Below are 14233 nucleotides of genomic sequence, written 5' to 3'. Positions count from 1 at the left end.
AGAGCCTAGCAACAGCCCAGAGGCTGATGTGTGGGCTTTTGCAGGGCTGTTACAAGAGCCAAACCTAGAACTGGGGACTCAGAGGTGACTGATCCCAGCTGGGCAGCCTGTGTTCCCTTCCCCGAACATGCTTTGATTCCACCCCCACACCCCAGCAGTGCCTCTCTCAGAGAGGCAGAGGGGGGAAAGGTAAGGAGTTAACCACAGGGCTTCTGATGCTGCACAGCTTTTGGGGGGGCCACTGTGGGTGGGGGCAGGTTAGGGAGCAAGACTGAAAATAAACTGGGCAGGGCAGCCTCTTTCCTGTGGCTGCCTCTCTTCCTCTTTCCACGGCTCCATTCTTCTCTTCTCCTTTCACCCTTCACCATCCATCTGCCCGATCAGCTCACTCTTCTTCCCTGTTTTGCTTACTGTCCTATGTAATTTTCCATTTTCTTCTGTCTCCTTTCTCGAGGTCTCTCTTGACCTTCCCTGGCAAGTAACAGTAAGACACAATTCCCGTTCCAGTTCCTCACTTGCACTGGTGCTCCTCCTTGTTTCCCTTCCTTCTCCCTTCCTTCCATTCTGTCCAGAGTTAAAGCCCAGGTCGGTCCCCAGCTCCAGGTTGGAGCAGGCCAGGTCACATTAGGTCTGGAGGGGCTCCCCACCTCATCCTTCTTTTCCTCCCTCCTGGCTGCCCATCCCCCTCCCCTCTCCTCTACGGGGATCATAAGGCAGAACCAGGGGACTGAAGTATCTTGCAAAGGCTTTATTTGAAAATTTTGAAACTTACATCCCACAAGAATTCAAGAGTTTCACCACAAGAAGAAAGAGATAATACAAAAATATATATCACAGCATAGGAGCCAGATAAGAGGGAAAGAAGGAAGGTGGAAAAACCAGTGAGAAGTAGGGAAGAACCTGAGAAGGAAAGGGTGGAGAGGCAGGAGGAGAGAGAGTGGAAGAAGGAAGGAAGGACAGGAGAGGACATGAGGGAGCTCAGGAATGGAAGGGCAGATTTGGAGGCAGAACTCCTGATGGCCTTGAACCAGCTGGCTCCGGTCCCTGGCAGCCTGGGTGGAGTTAGGGAGACCCTAAGGGAGGCTGGGAAGTAGAGGACTGGCTCAGGGGGCTCTGAATTCCAAAGAGTGACACACAGACAGCCAGGACAGACAAGACAAAAGGGACTTAGGAGGATGGGAAGGACGAACAAGAGTTCCTTTGTCATGTAGTGCAGCAGGCGATTCCCCCAAAACCCATCTCTCAGACAACAGAATTTACCAGAGGGGTGGGGGAGAAGTTGGGGCCTCACTACCCCCATTCCCATGAGGGAGCCCTCAGTGTGATGCCAGCGCCCTTGGAGTGGGATAGGGGAGACAGTGAAACACATGACATGGGATGGGATGGGACTGTGACAGATGAGAGCACAAGGAGCCCCCACTCACCTCCCACCCACCTCTGAGGAAGCATGCAGGGGCCACAGAAACTAGATCAGTGGGTGTTAATGGGGGAGAGAGTGGCACACCACGCGACACCAAAACACTGGGCTGGGAAACACACGTGAGAGGTAAAGTGTGCATGAAACACTGACCACTCAGTGACTGAGCTGAGCACAGAATGTGGGAGGGAGAGTGAAAATGCGAAACGAGGGAGAACGTGAGAGATCGGCTGAGTGGAGAGGTGGATGGGGAGAGGGTGCAGAAGACCGGCCATACAAAAGCACGAGTGTGCAATGCCTGTGAGGGTGAGGGTGAAGGTGAGTGTGCAAGGCTTTCATGTGAGTGTGCAAGGATGGGGATGAGGGACCCAAAGTCACAAATACGTGAGGCCCCCACCTCCAGAAGGGCGATCAGGTAGGACTGCCCATGGGGCCAGGGAGTGTTCCAGGGCGGTGTGCAAGGGCAGGAGCCAGGAGCACCTGTGGCCCCAGCTCCTCATAGCTGCCCCACCCCCAGTGGGATGGGGGCTATGCCGGCCCCTTAGCCTCCTGCTTGGCAGCACCCCAACATTGGGGAGCATCACAGATTCACCAGGGGAATCCTGAGAGGAAGAGGGAAAGGGCACAGTCAGGAACCAAGGGGTAGGTCAGAATCGAAGGGGAAGTCCAAGACAGAGAAGGGGAATTAGGTTATAAGAGGGCACAGCTGGACTTAACGGGCAGCATGAGAACAGGACATAGATCCTCAGAGAGTGGGAGAAGGAAGGGTCCCCCACAGCAAGGAGCTGGTCCAGCCTCCTTGGGAGTGCCTGGGACCAGGCTGGGAAGAAGAGCCAGGGGCTGTGGGAAGGGCAGGCCTGGCTTCTGGCCTTGTACCCAGGGAGCACCCCCAACCCAGCTCTGGAGACCTAAGTCGCCTTCCCACCTCACCCTCCCATCCCATTGCCCCTGCCCTCACCGGTTCAACTGGAAGGCTGGAGCCCCCTTGGGCTGGGGCATCCCAGGCCGGGGTCCCCCTCGGGGCTCCTCATGGTCAGGGGTGGGGGTAGGCGAGTCTCCGAAGGCTCCCAGTACAGTGACTCCGGCTGGGGACAGGTCTGTTAGCGGCTGCTGGCTCTCCTCCTGCCTCAGGGCACCTTGCTGTCCTGATGGCCTGCGCCGCTTCTGGCTGCGGTCCCAGCTGGCCCATTGGAAGGAAAGAGGTCTTCTCACACACTGGAGTAGCCCTCATCCTGGGCTTGCAGCGCTGGTCACCCCCAGACTCCCCCAGGTACCCCCAACATCCTACAGTACAGAATCTAGCCTCTAACAGTTCCTATACTAAATCTCCTGGGACCATGTGCCCATAAAACCACTTCCCCCACTCTCCAGGGGGCTCAGAAATCTAAGCCATTCTCCCCACCCCAACCAGAGCCCCCTCCCCACCAACACGTAGAGTCTCCCCAAATCATCCCCTCCCCCATGCATGTCCAGAACAGCCATTTCTCTCCTCCAGCAGGTCCCTGGCAGGTTTAGTTCTAGTTCAAAGTCAGCTAATGACCTGGACACCTAAGACTAATGATTCACTCAGTAAAGTATGAAGGACTGAGTGGTCCATTATTACATGTGTGCAAAGAAAGCTCCAGATTTTCTCCCTTCTCCCCGGGTGGCTCTAAGAAGGGGCCCTGTAGACCATGTCTGTTTTCTCTGTCTTGGAGGAAATTAGGACAAGGAATGCCCACCAAAGCCCCCAGTGCACAGAAATAATTCTCTTTCTCTCCCATTATCCTCATATTTTCCTGGGAGAAGGAATCTGCCCTGATTTCTCACTGTCTTCCCCCACCCAAATCCTTTCTACCTTTCCCCAAGGTCTTGCCTTCATCCTACCCTTCCTACCCCACCGCTAGCAAAATTGCTGCTCTTACTCCCTCCCTGCTTCCAGCCTCAGTTGCCAAACATCCAGCCCCCATCCACCAGCACCCTCCTCCCCACTGCTTACCAGAACTTGAAGATGATGCCAGTGGCCACGAGAACGATGATGATGGAGATGGTAATTGTGACATACAGCTGAGGGTCCACACCTGGTTGGGATGGGGAGAAAGTTTTAGGTAGGCCTGAGGTGGAAGGAGCCAAGGGGAGGTCGGGGCTGGGCTCAGGCAGCAAGTTCAGTAAGCTCAGGAGCATTGCCTATGCAGCCACACTGCCCAACTCTTTCTGCTTCTCTGCACCTCCACCTTTGTTGTTATCACCAGCTTCCCCCTGAGTTTTCAGCTCTTGTCTTCCACTTTCCCAAATGTATTTCATTAAATCTCATGTGTACATGTAATGAGGACGAGGCTCCAAGATTAGAGAGAACCTGTCTCTGCATAGAAACTAGGGAGGAGAGATATCTTAGTTTTTGCCCTGGCCCAACCCCCAAACCTTTGGCCCAGGCCCTTCATTGGCACTCCCTGAGCCAAGACAACATCCTGGTAGTCCCCTTCATCCATAGTGTTCTTCTGCCTGGAATACTCCCACTCTGTTTTCAAAGCCCAGCTCAAATGCCAATTCTTTGAAGGTGTCCTGATCCCCAGGTAGAAGTAGTCTCTCACTTCTCTCTTTTCCAAAAAACATGCTGTAAGTGCCTCTATTAGAGCATTTATTACACTGACTCCTCCCTGAGTGCTTACACATCTGTCTTCTGCAGTGGACCTAAACTCCTCGAGGACTCAGACAGCATCTTCATCTCTGCATGCTGTGCAGAGATGCACTATGCCCGACACATTTCTCAAAGGAGCTACCGGACAAGGCCTCTACTTCTGCTCCTAGAATCTTCAACCAGCCTCCCCACCTCTCATATGCCCACTCACCTTCCCCATGGCCTCCGAACAGGAACGGCCTCAGGGTGGCAGGTGCTTCTCCAAGGATGAGCTCACCTCCATCACCCCGCATGGTGTCTGAGTTGGGGTGTGGTGTAGCCAGCCCATGGGGGGCTGCAAAGCCATAGTCCAGAAATCCAGGATTGGCAGAGTTGGGGTCCCCCCCATCCTCTCGAGACACTGTAGGGCCCCACACAATAGCCCAGGGGTACTGGGATGAGGGCGGCCCCTCCTCAAAGCCCGATGGAGTGGCAGGGGGTGCAGTGCCTGGTAGGACTTGCCGACGTGATCTTGGGACCCGAGGGGATCGGCTTGGTGGAGGTGCTCGCTCCCACACGCACACATGGCGTGGGGCTGAGGGGCCACCCCGGGCACATGGGGGGCGGGCTGGAGCTGGTGGGGTTCGAGGGGAGGAGGAGGAGCCCTGAGCAGGCGGTGGGAGGGGCAGCAACAGCAGTGGCCAGAGAGGGAGGAGGTGGGACAGCAGCAGTGCAGGCCTGCAAGAAGGGAGAGAAGGAGGTGGAACATAGGCCCATGGTGGTCTGTGTATAGGGAGGGCAGGTTCACACCAGAAATCCCTGGGCTGCCTCCCTCCAGGTTTCTCTGTGCAAGCAGGTGGGCCTTGGGAAGACTGCCCTCATTTCCTGTCTTTCTAGGGTCCAGCCCGCAGGATGGAAGGCCCTGAGTGGGCCTAGGAAGGAATGGGCCAAGACCCCAGGGAAAGTGGTCTCCAAGCTCCCTCTGCTGGGCTAAACTTACCACATCCTGGACTTCATGTCTGAGGTCTTCCTCAGCTGTGACCTAGATTTTCAGCCTTTACTGGGGGGAAAAGCGGGTCGTCACACCACAACCTTGCCCTGTGTGCATTTCTGGCTCATTGATTTGCCAATTCTACCTCCATCTCCCCTCCCAGGCTGCCCACCTGCCAGCCATGCTGCTACCACCCAGGATCCATTGCTTCCTAGCATCCTTTGGGAGAAAAACTCCCAGAGTGGTTTCCTGACTAGTCCCCAGCCCCATCTACAACTTCCAGGTCCCTGTTACCTCCCCTCTCCAGGGTCTACTTTTGCTTCTCTGGCTTTCCTCCTTCTCCGTTCCTCTGCCCACAGCTCTAGGCTTTTCTTGGATCTTAATTTAGAGCCTAGAACCTTGTGATTCCTTGAGCACCTACCACTAGGGAGGGAGCCTGGGAGTGGGGGGAGGAAAGGGGAAGTCGGTCTGAGTGAGTGAGTGTGTCTGTAGAGGGGCCTTCCAGCCATTCCATCCCACTGGTAGGACCAGGCACTTCTCTTAGGATTGGCCCCGGGAGTCCTGCATCTTCAGGAGAAAGGGAGGAAAGGATGGAGAGATGAAGGAAAGAAACAGAGAGAGAGAGGTGGGTGGGAGAGAAACTACAGAATGTAATTTTTGCAAATGCATAGGTGCCCCCTGAAGGGAGGTGCGTTAAGAAGAAGCCACCCCCTCTCTCCTGGGTAAAGAGGCCTACGGGGATTTGAATGGTTGGTCTTGAAAGAGGAAGGGCATGTTCTCAGAGCCGAGGGTGGTAGATCCACGGAGGCCAGGCTCCCCAGGGTGAATGAGGGTATGACACCCTGTGACCTCTGGCTTCCAGGACTCCATGTACACACATTGAACACTCCCAGAGCATAACAGGGAAATAAGATTGGAGAGTCTGGGGAAGGGAACGGGGAGGTGGGCAGTGGGGGGAGACAGGAGGGAGGGAAGGGGTGCGGAGGGGGGCGAGGAGAAGGGCAGAGGTGGCCGGCCTAGAGCGAGCAGGAGGGCCTGAAGGAGAACGCGCTGCAAAAGGAAGCGGAGGGGACAGGATTGTGGACGGTGCGAAGGGGGAAAGGCCGAGAGGAAAGTTCAGGGAGGAGAACCGAGGCGGCGAAGGGTCGTCTCACAAGGAGCAGGAGGAGAAAGAAGGAAAGGCCCAGGAAGGAGGGTCGGAGAAGTGGGGAGAGTGGAGGGGGTGGGGGACGCCACGGGGGAGGCGGGGCTGGGGGACGGGGGATGAGAGGACAGAGCGCAGCACTGAGGACAGACGGGCGGAGGAAGGCCCGGGGCCAGAACCGGCAAAGATGGAGGGGCTGGAAGTCGCTTCTCGGAGCGTAAAGGAACGGGGAGATGTGGAAGCGGATCGGTGCGGAGCCGTGGTGGGAAGCGGGGAAGAGAAGGGCGCCGGAGCCCGAGGGAGGAAGGCAGGAGGGGGCGGGAGCCGGCCAGGGAGGCGCAGGGGCGCTCACGGGGACATCCGTGGCCGGCCCACTCCGGACTCGCCCGCCCCTCCGCCCCGTGCGCCCCCGGCCCCGGGCCCCTGGACCCCCGGACCCCGCCCCACCGGCCGCCCCTCCGGGAAGCCCGCAGTCCCCGGGCTCACGCGCCACCCACCCTGTCCCCGCTCCTCACCGACCTGTTGTGCGCAGGAGACGAGCCGGGGGTGGGGGACGGGCCCAGCCCCATCTCACCCAGCCCCAGGCCCGCGCTCCCCGGACGGGGCCGGAGAGCGGCGAGAGGCGGGCAAACGAGGGGAAGGAGGTCGGCAAAGGGACCCCGAAGTGGGGAGCGCCGAGAGAGGAAGGGACCGGCGTCGGGAGGCTGCGGGAGCGGCGCGCCGAGCCGGAGGCGGCAGGGAGGCAGCCGCGGGCACGGTGGCTGCTGCACCGGGGAGGGACGGAGAAGGCGGCGGGGCAGGCGCGCTTGAGCCCAGGCGGACCGCGCCGGGAGGGCAGGAGGCGAAGGGCGCGGAGCCGGAAGGGCCGGGCCGGGCTCCCGCCGCTGGGGACGTGGGGTCCCTTCTACTAACCTGCATGCCTGGCGCGGCGGCGCGACGACTGCGGGCGCTCAGGGCTGCGCGGGGCCGGGGGGTCGCAGAAGGGCGCGGGGCGCGGGCCATGGTCGGGGGTCGGCCGGCCGCGGGGCGCGGGAGCTGCTGGGGGGCGGGCGCCCGGGCGCGGGGCGGCGGTGGCGGCGGGAGATGCTCGGCTCGGCTCGGCTCGGCTGGGCTCGACGCGGCGGCTCGGACCGCTCTGTCCCCGCCTCTCCCCCTCCCACCTACAGGCGGCGCACGGTTAACCCCCCTGCTGCCGCGCCGCAGGAGTCGCGTCCAGCTCTGTCCCGGGGCGGGCGGGGGAGGGAGGAAAGAGGGAAAGCGGTCCCCCGGGTCCCCGGGTTCTCATGGCGGCCTCCCCCCCCCCCCGCTTAACCCCAACTCCATGGACACCCATGGTCACCCCAATCAGTTTCTGAGGTTCGGAATCACCAAGCTCTCTGCGTCCCCAGCTCTCTTTTGCCCCCTGAGGAGAGCGCCTGAGATGAAGACCAGGGACGAGGGGTGAGGGAAGGCTGGGGGAGAAGACCCCGCACTGTCACTGCATTACCCCCGCAGCTTAATCCCCCATTCCACTCTGGCCCTGCGAATGGGCTTTAAAATAAGTGGATCAGGTGTCAGCTTTTCCAGCACTCGGAATATCCAAAGTCCTTACCGTCATTTACAATCTTGCCTGTAAGACCTGGCCCCGAGGTAGCTCTCTGATTTCCTCTCCTAAAGATCTCTATGCCTCAGTCAAAGTGCACATGAGCTATGCTCCTGGAAGGAGGCAAGCTTAACCTGCCTCAAGGCCTTTGCACTTGTTCCCCCGTCTCCGGTGCTTTTTCCCTGGCTTTCCACAATGACTCACTCTTCATTTCGGTCCCACTTAGATCCAGTGTCTTCTGGGAGGCCTTCCCCAATCTGTCTATCAAAAGTAGCCTCCCTTCCCCTACTCCCACCACCTCCCACCCCACCCCTCTCTGTCACATTACCCCTCGTTGCACTTCTAGGACATCACACTGTCCTAGTTTCCCCGCAACCTCACTCGCTGTTATTTCTTAGTCTTCCTCAGCTCTGACCTCTAAATATTGGAGCCTCCTAGGGCTTAGTCCTTGGCTCTCTTCTCTTTCCACATTCTCTGTCCAGTGATCTCATCCAGTCCCAGGGCTTAAATACTATGTAAATGTCAGTGAGTCCTAAATTTATATCCAGAGCTCCAGACTCATTTATCCAGCAGCCTACTGACATCTCCACTTGGATGTCTAACAGCCATGCCAAGCTAACGTGACCAAAATAGATGTCTTGAATTCTCCCACCCCAGTCCATTTCTCTCCTACTGTTCCCCATCCCGGGATGTAATAACTCCCAGTTGTTCAGGCTAAAAACATAGGAAACATCTTCCCTTTCTCTTTTTTCACTGAATCCCTTCCTGTCTCTAATTCACCAGCAAGGCTCTGCATCTGAAATATACCCTGAATCCATCTACTTCTTTCCATCTTTATTGCTATAGTCCTGGTCCAAGCTATCATCTCATCTGAAATATTACAGTAGCTTCCCAGCTGGTCCTGTGCTTTTTTTTTTTTTTTTGGCAGCTAGCCAGTAACAGAGATCCAACCCTGGACTTTGATGTTATCAGCACCGTGCATGAACCAATTGAGCTAACGGACAGCGCCCCCCCTTTTCTTTAAGTTCCCCACAGAAGAGAAAGGTACTTTGCTTCTGTCCTTGCCCTTTACAAATTAGTCTTAACAATATCAGTAATTTTTTAAAAATCTAAATCATATCATGTTCTTCCCTGCGTAAGATATTCAAGTAGCTTTTCATTGTACTTGGAATAAATCTGAGCTCCTTGTAAGGAGAAGCCCACCAACTTGTACTCACCTTCTTACACAGTGCTCCTGCCAGATCGGACTTCTTCCTGTTTTAGAACATCAGAAATCATTCTCTTAGCATCTCTGTCCTTCGATTCCCTCTTCCTGGAATGCTTTACCACCCCTCCCTCCATCTTCACCCGGCTGGCTTCTTCTAGTCATTCAGATCTCTGCTGAAAGTCTAAAGTGGCTGGCCGGTTAGCTCAGTTGCTTTGAGTGTGGTGTTGTAGCACCAGGGTCAAGGGTTCAGGTCCCCAAACTGGCCAGCCACCCCCCCCCCAAAAAAATCTAAAGTGGCCCCCACTCTATTTTGTTGTCTTTTCAATTCACCACTTTCTGAAATGACCTTATGTTTGTTTACTGCTTGTTGTCTGCCCCCACGTACGCGAGAAAGCAAAGATCTCATTTGTCTTGTTCACCTTGTGACCTACCAGCTCCTACTGCAGTGCCTTGGCACGTAGTAGATGCTCAGTATTTATTGCTTAGTGAATTTTGGGGGCCCCCGCCCACTCTGAACTCTTCTCACCCTCTCTGCTCTCCACCCTCCTTCCCTCTCTATTGCCTGCCCTCCCTGATCTCTGCCCTGTGCTGCCAAGTGCTTCAGCTTGAGTCTCTGCTCACATCCACGCCCCTCCAGACTCTCCCTCTTCATCAGCTGCATTATTACAATCATTAGCCTGACACTCCTGCCTCTGGGAAGGAAGCCTGCTATTCTCACCAGGATCTGCAGCGGCTCCCCTCCTGCTTGCTTGGCCCTGACAGCCCTTCATTTGAGGTCAGAATAGCAGTGACTGAGCTGTCCTCCTAATGTCTGCCAGTGGCAGAGGAAAGACAGTGCACCCAGGATGTGAACCGGGCCACGGGGCCATGTGAGCAGGGTGCACAACTCATGCCACATTTTGGGCCCAGTGAGCCCCAGTGCCTCGAGAAGGGTATGCTCTGCATTGACTCACTGTGTGACTAGTGTGAATCAGATCGATCGAGTGAACATTCCCTATCAGTGTAAGTGCCTTTTACACTGACAACTTTGGGTCATTATCAATTATTTCTAGTATTCTTGATTCTTTATCCTTTCAACAAATATTTTTGATGCATGCCGGGCACTGTACCATGGCTGGGGATACAGTGAAGAGCAAGGACAAAGTCAACATTGTCTTCGTGGAGCTTAGAATCTAGTGAGGGAGACAAAGAAACACAGAGTGATGAGTGTGTCTTCAGATCAGTCTGAGGACCTTCCCACAGCCCACAGCCTCTGTGCGTTCTTGCCCTGCTTCTGACTCTGCTGGCATCTTTAGCACTATCTCTCGGCTCATTTAGGGTTCTCAGTACTTGTCAGGGTAAATTTCTGTTTTCTGTCCTCAAATGCCCAATGTCCTGAACTCTTCTCTTTCTCAGCTGATGATCTTGCTTGCTGCTTTTCTAAGAAAACACAAGCAAGCAAATGAAAACCTCTCCATTCCCACCACCACACCCCAGCCCCACTGCCCTTCCTGTGGGGGATCCTGGGCGCTGTCAGCCACCCAAAGTCATCACTCCAGCGACTGTCCCTCCCTCTCCTGTAGCATCACGCCTCCTCTCCACTTGATTATTGGCAGCAGTATGCAAGCGCACTGTCATTTACCCCAGCCTGAAACACATGCTCCTTACCTGTGTGTTCACCTCCCGTGTCTGCCCTTCTCCACTTCCCTTTCAGCAAAGCTTTCTCGGAAGACTGTCTCCATTCGCTGTCTCCTTCACTTCTGTTCCCACTACTTCTCTTTCTCTTTTACCAACTTAAATCCATATTGTTTAATTTTTGTAATTCACTATTTTGAATTGCTAATACATTCACATGTTCAAAACAATGCTTTAAATATACTGAAAGGTATAGAGTGAAAGTTCTTTCTTATCCCTGTTCACCATCCTTCCCACCCGGCCCCCGCCGTGACTAATTTCTATGTATTCTTCCAGAGTTTCTTTATGTAAATACAAGCAAATAGCAATATAAATTCTTATTCTCCCATGTATTTTACAAAAATGTTGCACACCACTACACCATTCTATGTCTTTCTTTTTTTACTTAAGAATGGATCTTTGCAATCGTCTCATATCAATGAATAGTATTCTGATGTATGGACGTGCTCCCGATCACTCTTGAACCCATTCCTGTCAGGCTTCTTCCCCAACTACCCTACTGAAACTCCTCTTGTCAAGGTTACCCTGGACCTCCAGGTTTCCAAATCCAAAGGCCAAAATGTCAGTGTCATTTTACTTGGTGATCAATGGTCTTTCATATAGCTGATCATGTTCCCTTCTAGAAACACTTTCTTTAGCTGACTTTTGTTTTTGGCGGCTGGCTGGTATGGGGAATTGAACCTTTGACCTTGGGGTTATAAGGCCGCTCTAACCAACTGAGCTCACTGGCCAGCCCCTCTTCATCCGACACTCTACTGTCCTTGTTTTTTCCTACCACACTGGTTCCTCCTCCTCGGTCTCCTTTGCTATTTCCTTCTCATCTCCCTGACAGCTAGATCTTGCTCTCTGCTCAATCTATGGTCACTCCCCAGTTTAGTAGATATACAATAGTATCTCATTGTGGTTTTTTTTTTTTTTTTTTTTTTTAAAGATGACCGGTAAGGGGATCTTAACCCTTGACTTGGTGTTGTCAGCACCACGCTCAGCCAGTGAGCAAACCGGCCATCCCTATATGGGATCCGAACCCGGGGCCTTGGTGTTATCAGCACCACACTCTCCCGAGTGAGCCACGGGCCGGCCCTCACTGTGGTTTTGTTTGGCATTTCTCTAACTACTAATGCAGCTGAGCATCTTTTAATATACTTATCAGCCTTCAGAATTTCCTCCTCTGGGAAATGCCTGATCATTTGAGTTGTTTGTATTTTTCCTGTTGATTTGCAGTTCTTTATATATTCTGGATACTAACCTTTATTCAATTATATATGTTGCAAATATCTGCTCCTTTGTGAAGATATTTGTGACCTTCCTTTCACTTTTTTCATGATATATTTTTATCATCAGAAGTTCTTAATTTTAATATGGGCATTTTTATCAACCCCTCCTTTTATGCATATGTTTTTGTATCTTGTATAAAAAAGAAAAATCACTCTCTACCCTCCTAGTCAGAAAAATATTTTCTTATATATCCTTCAAAAGATTTTAACTTTTATTCTTCATACTTAAGTTCTAAGTCCATCAACAACTGGTTTTGTGTGTGGTGTGTTTTAAGGATCTATTTTTCATTTTCTTAATATGGAAAATCAATTATCCCAGCCCCACCTACTAACTAGTCTTCTTTTCGCCTGATCTGCTTTCCTATCTCTGTTATATGTCAATATCCTATATATACATGAATTTGTTTCTGGACATTCTATTCTGTTCCATTGGTTGGCTTTTAAAAACTTGCAACTGGGGCCGGCCCCGTGGCTCATTCCGGAGAGTGTGGCGCCGGTAGCGCAGAGGCCGCGGGTTCAGATCCTATATAGGGATGGCCGGTGTGCTCACTGGCTGAGCGTGGTGCAGACCACACCGTGCCAAGGGTTGCGATCCCCTTGCCGGTCAAAGAAAAAAAAAAAACCTTGCAACTGTAACATACTTTCTTAAGTTCTATAGCTTTAAAATAAATCCAGATATCTCCTATAGCAAACACCACCTTGCCAATATACTCTTCTTCAGGAGTATCTTGTCATTTCTTGGTCCTTGCTCTATTTGTGAATCAATTTGCGCCACCGTGACTGTGGGCAAGAGCAGCAAGATGCTGCAGCACATTGACGACAGGAGGAGACGCATCCTGCCGGATGGCCGGATCTTCATCGGCACCTTCAAGGCTTTCGACAAGCGTATGAATTTGATCCTCTGTGACTGTGATGAGTTCCAGAAGATCAAGCAAAGAACTCCAAACAAGCAGAAAAGAAAGAGAAGCGAGGCCTTGGTCTGGTGCTGCTGCGAGGGGAGAACCTGGTCTCAATGACAGTAGAGGGACCTCTTCCCAAAGACACTGGCATTACCCGAGTGCCGCTTGCTGGAGCTGCTGGTGACCCAGGGATTGGCAGGGCTGCTGGCAGCGGAATCCCAGCTGGTGTTCCCCCGGCTCCTGCAGGACTTGCTGGGCCAGTTCGTGGGGTTGGTGGGCCACCCCAACAGGTGATGACCCTGCAAGGAAGAGGCACTCTTGCAGCCGCTGCAGCTGTTGCCACAGCCAGTATCGCAGGGGCCCCAACCCAGTACCCTCCCGGCCGAGGGGGTCCTCCCCCACCTACGGGCCGAGGGGCACCCTCACCAGGCATGATGGGCGCGCCTCCTGGTATGAGGCCTCCAGTGGGTCTCCCAATGGTGATTCCCCCTGGACAAGGGACTCCAGTGGGCATGCCCCCTCCGGGGACGCGGCCCCTCCCCCAGGTATGCTAGGCCTTGGCCACAGTTATGGAAGTAGCTCGACAGCAGTGTGGACCCGATTTCCCAGGGCTACGTCGCTACAGAGCTGTTTGTTTGTTATGGTGTTGTGCACGGATTCTCACCAGGTTGTGCTGTTTCCCTTACAGGGCTCACATGCCCGGCAATGTGCACACCAAGGCCCTAGACTAATCTTGACCCTCCTCAGCTCTCTGCCTGTTTCCTGTAAGGCCGTACATAGTCCTTTTATTTCCTTGTGGCCCATGAAACTGGTTTATAATAAACTCTTAAGAGACTACTAAAAAAAAAAAAAAAGAAAAAGGTAAGTGCAACAAAACATAAAGTATAATGAATACTTACAGAGGAAATACTTATAAAGGGAATAACCACCATCCAGGCCAAGTAAAAGAGCCTTGCCAGTATTACAAAAGGACCTGTGTGTCCTTACCCAGAGGTAAGTAGTATTGGCTTTTATGGCAATCACTTCCTTACTTTTCTAAATAGTTTCCCCAGATGTGTATACAGTCCTTAATAATATAGTTTCTTTTATTTGCTTTTAAAGATACATATGTAATAATACTATATGTATTTATTATATATGTGGGTGTGGAATTGCTTTTACTTTATTAGATAATGCTGAAGTCTTTTCCAAAGTAGTTTAACCACTTGTATTCTCATTAACTGTGTGTGAGTTTCTTTGTTTCATGTCCTTGTCAACAATGGGTATTTTCAGACTCTAACTTTAGCTGTTCTGGTGTGTACAGTTATATTTCATTACGGCTTTAATTTGCATTCCTCTGATTACTGCTGAGGTTTAGCATGTTTTCATGTTTGTTCACCTTGTGGATTTCCTCTTTTGTGAAGTGTTAGTTCAAATCTCTGGTTCACACTTATAAGTTTTATTGTTAAT

The 14233-nt window shown here is 53.0% G+C and overlaps 1 protein-coding gene and 1 pseudogene across 1 annotated transcript; one reads left to right on the top strand and one right to left on the bottom strand.

Annotated features, from left to right (window-relative positions):
* Positions 1–785: 785 nt before the first annotated feature.
* PIANP (PILR alpha associated neural protein) lies at positions 786–7146 on the bottom strand. The gene is made up of 6 exons (XM_063114501.1): positions 7061–7146; positions 5014–5073; positions 4246–4751; positions 3396–3477; positions 2376–2597; positions 786–2019 (listed from the first exon to the last, which is right to left on the bottom strand). The coding sequence occupies exons 2-6, from the start codon at positions 5028–5030 to the stop codon at positions 1998–2000; spliced, it is 849 nt and encodes a 282-aa protein (XP_062970571.1). The 5' UTR covers positions 5031–5073; positions 7061–7146; the 3' UTR covers positions 786–1997.
* Positions 7147–12655: 5509 nt separating this feature from the next.
* Positions 12656–13625, top strand: LOC134386456 (small nuclear ribonucleoprotein-associated protein B-like; annotated as a pseudogene).
* Positions 13626–14233: the final 608 nt, after the last annotated feature.

Source organism: Cynocephalus volans, chromosome 1, assembly GCF_027409185.1.
Source record: "Cynocephalus volans isolate mCynVol1 chromosome 1, mCynVol1.pri, whole genome shotgun sequence".
NCBI lineage: Eukaryota > Metazoa > Chordata > Mammalia > Dermoptera > Cynocephalidae > Cynocephalus > Cynocephalus volans.
The sequence above is the reverse complement of the archived record's forward strand: the minus strand, read 5'-3'. Positions and strand labels throughout refer to the sequence as shown.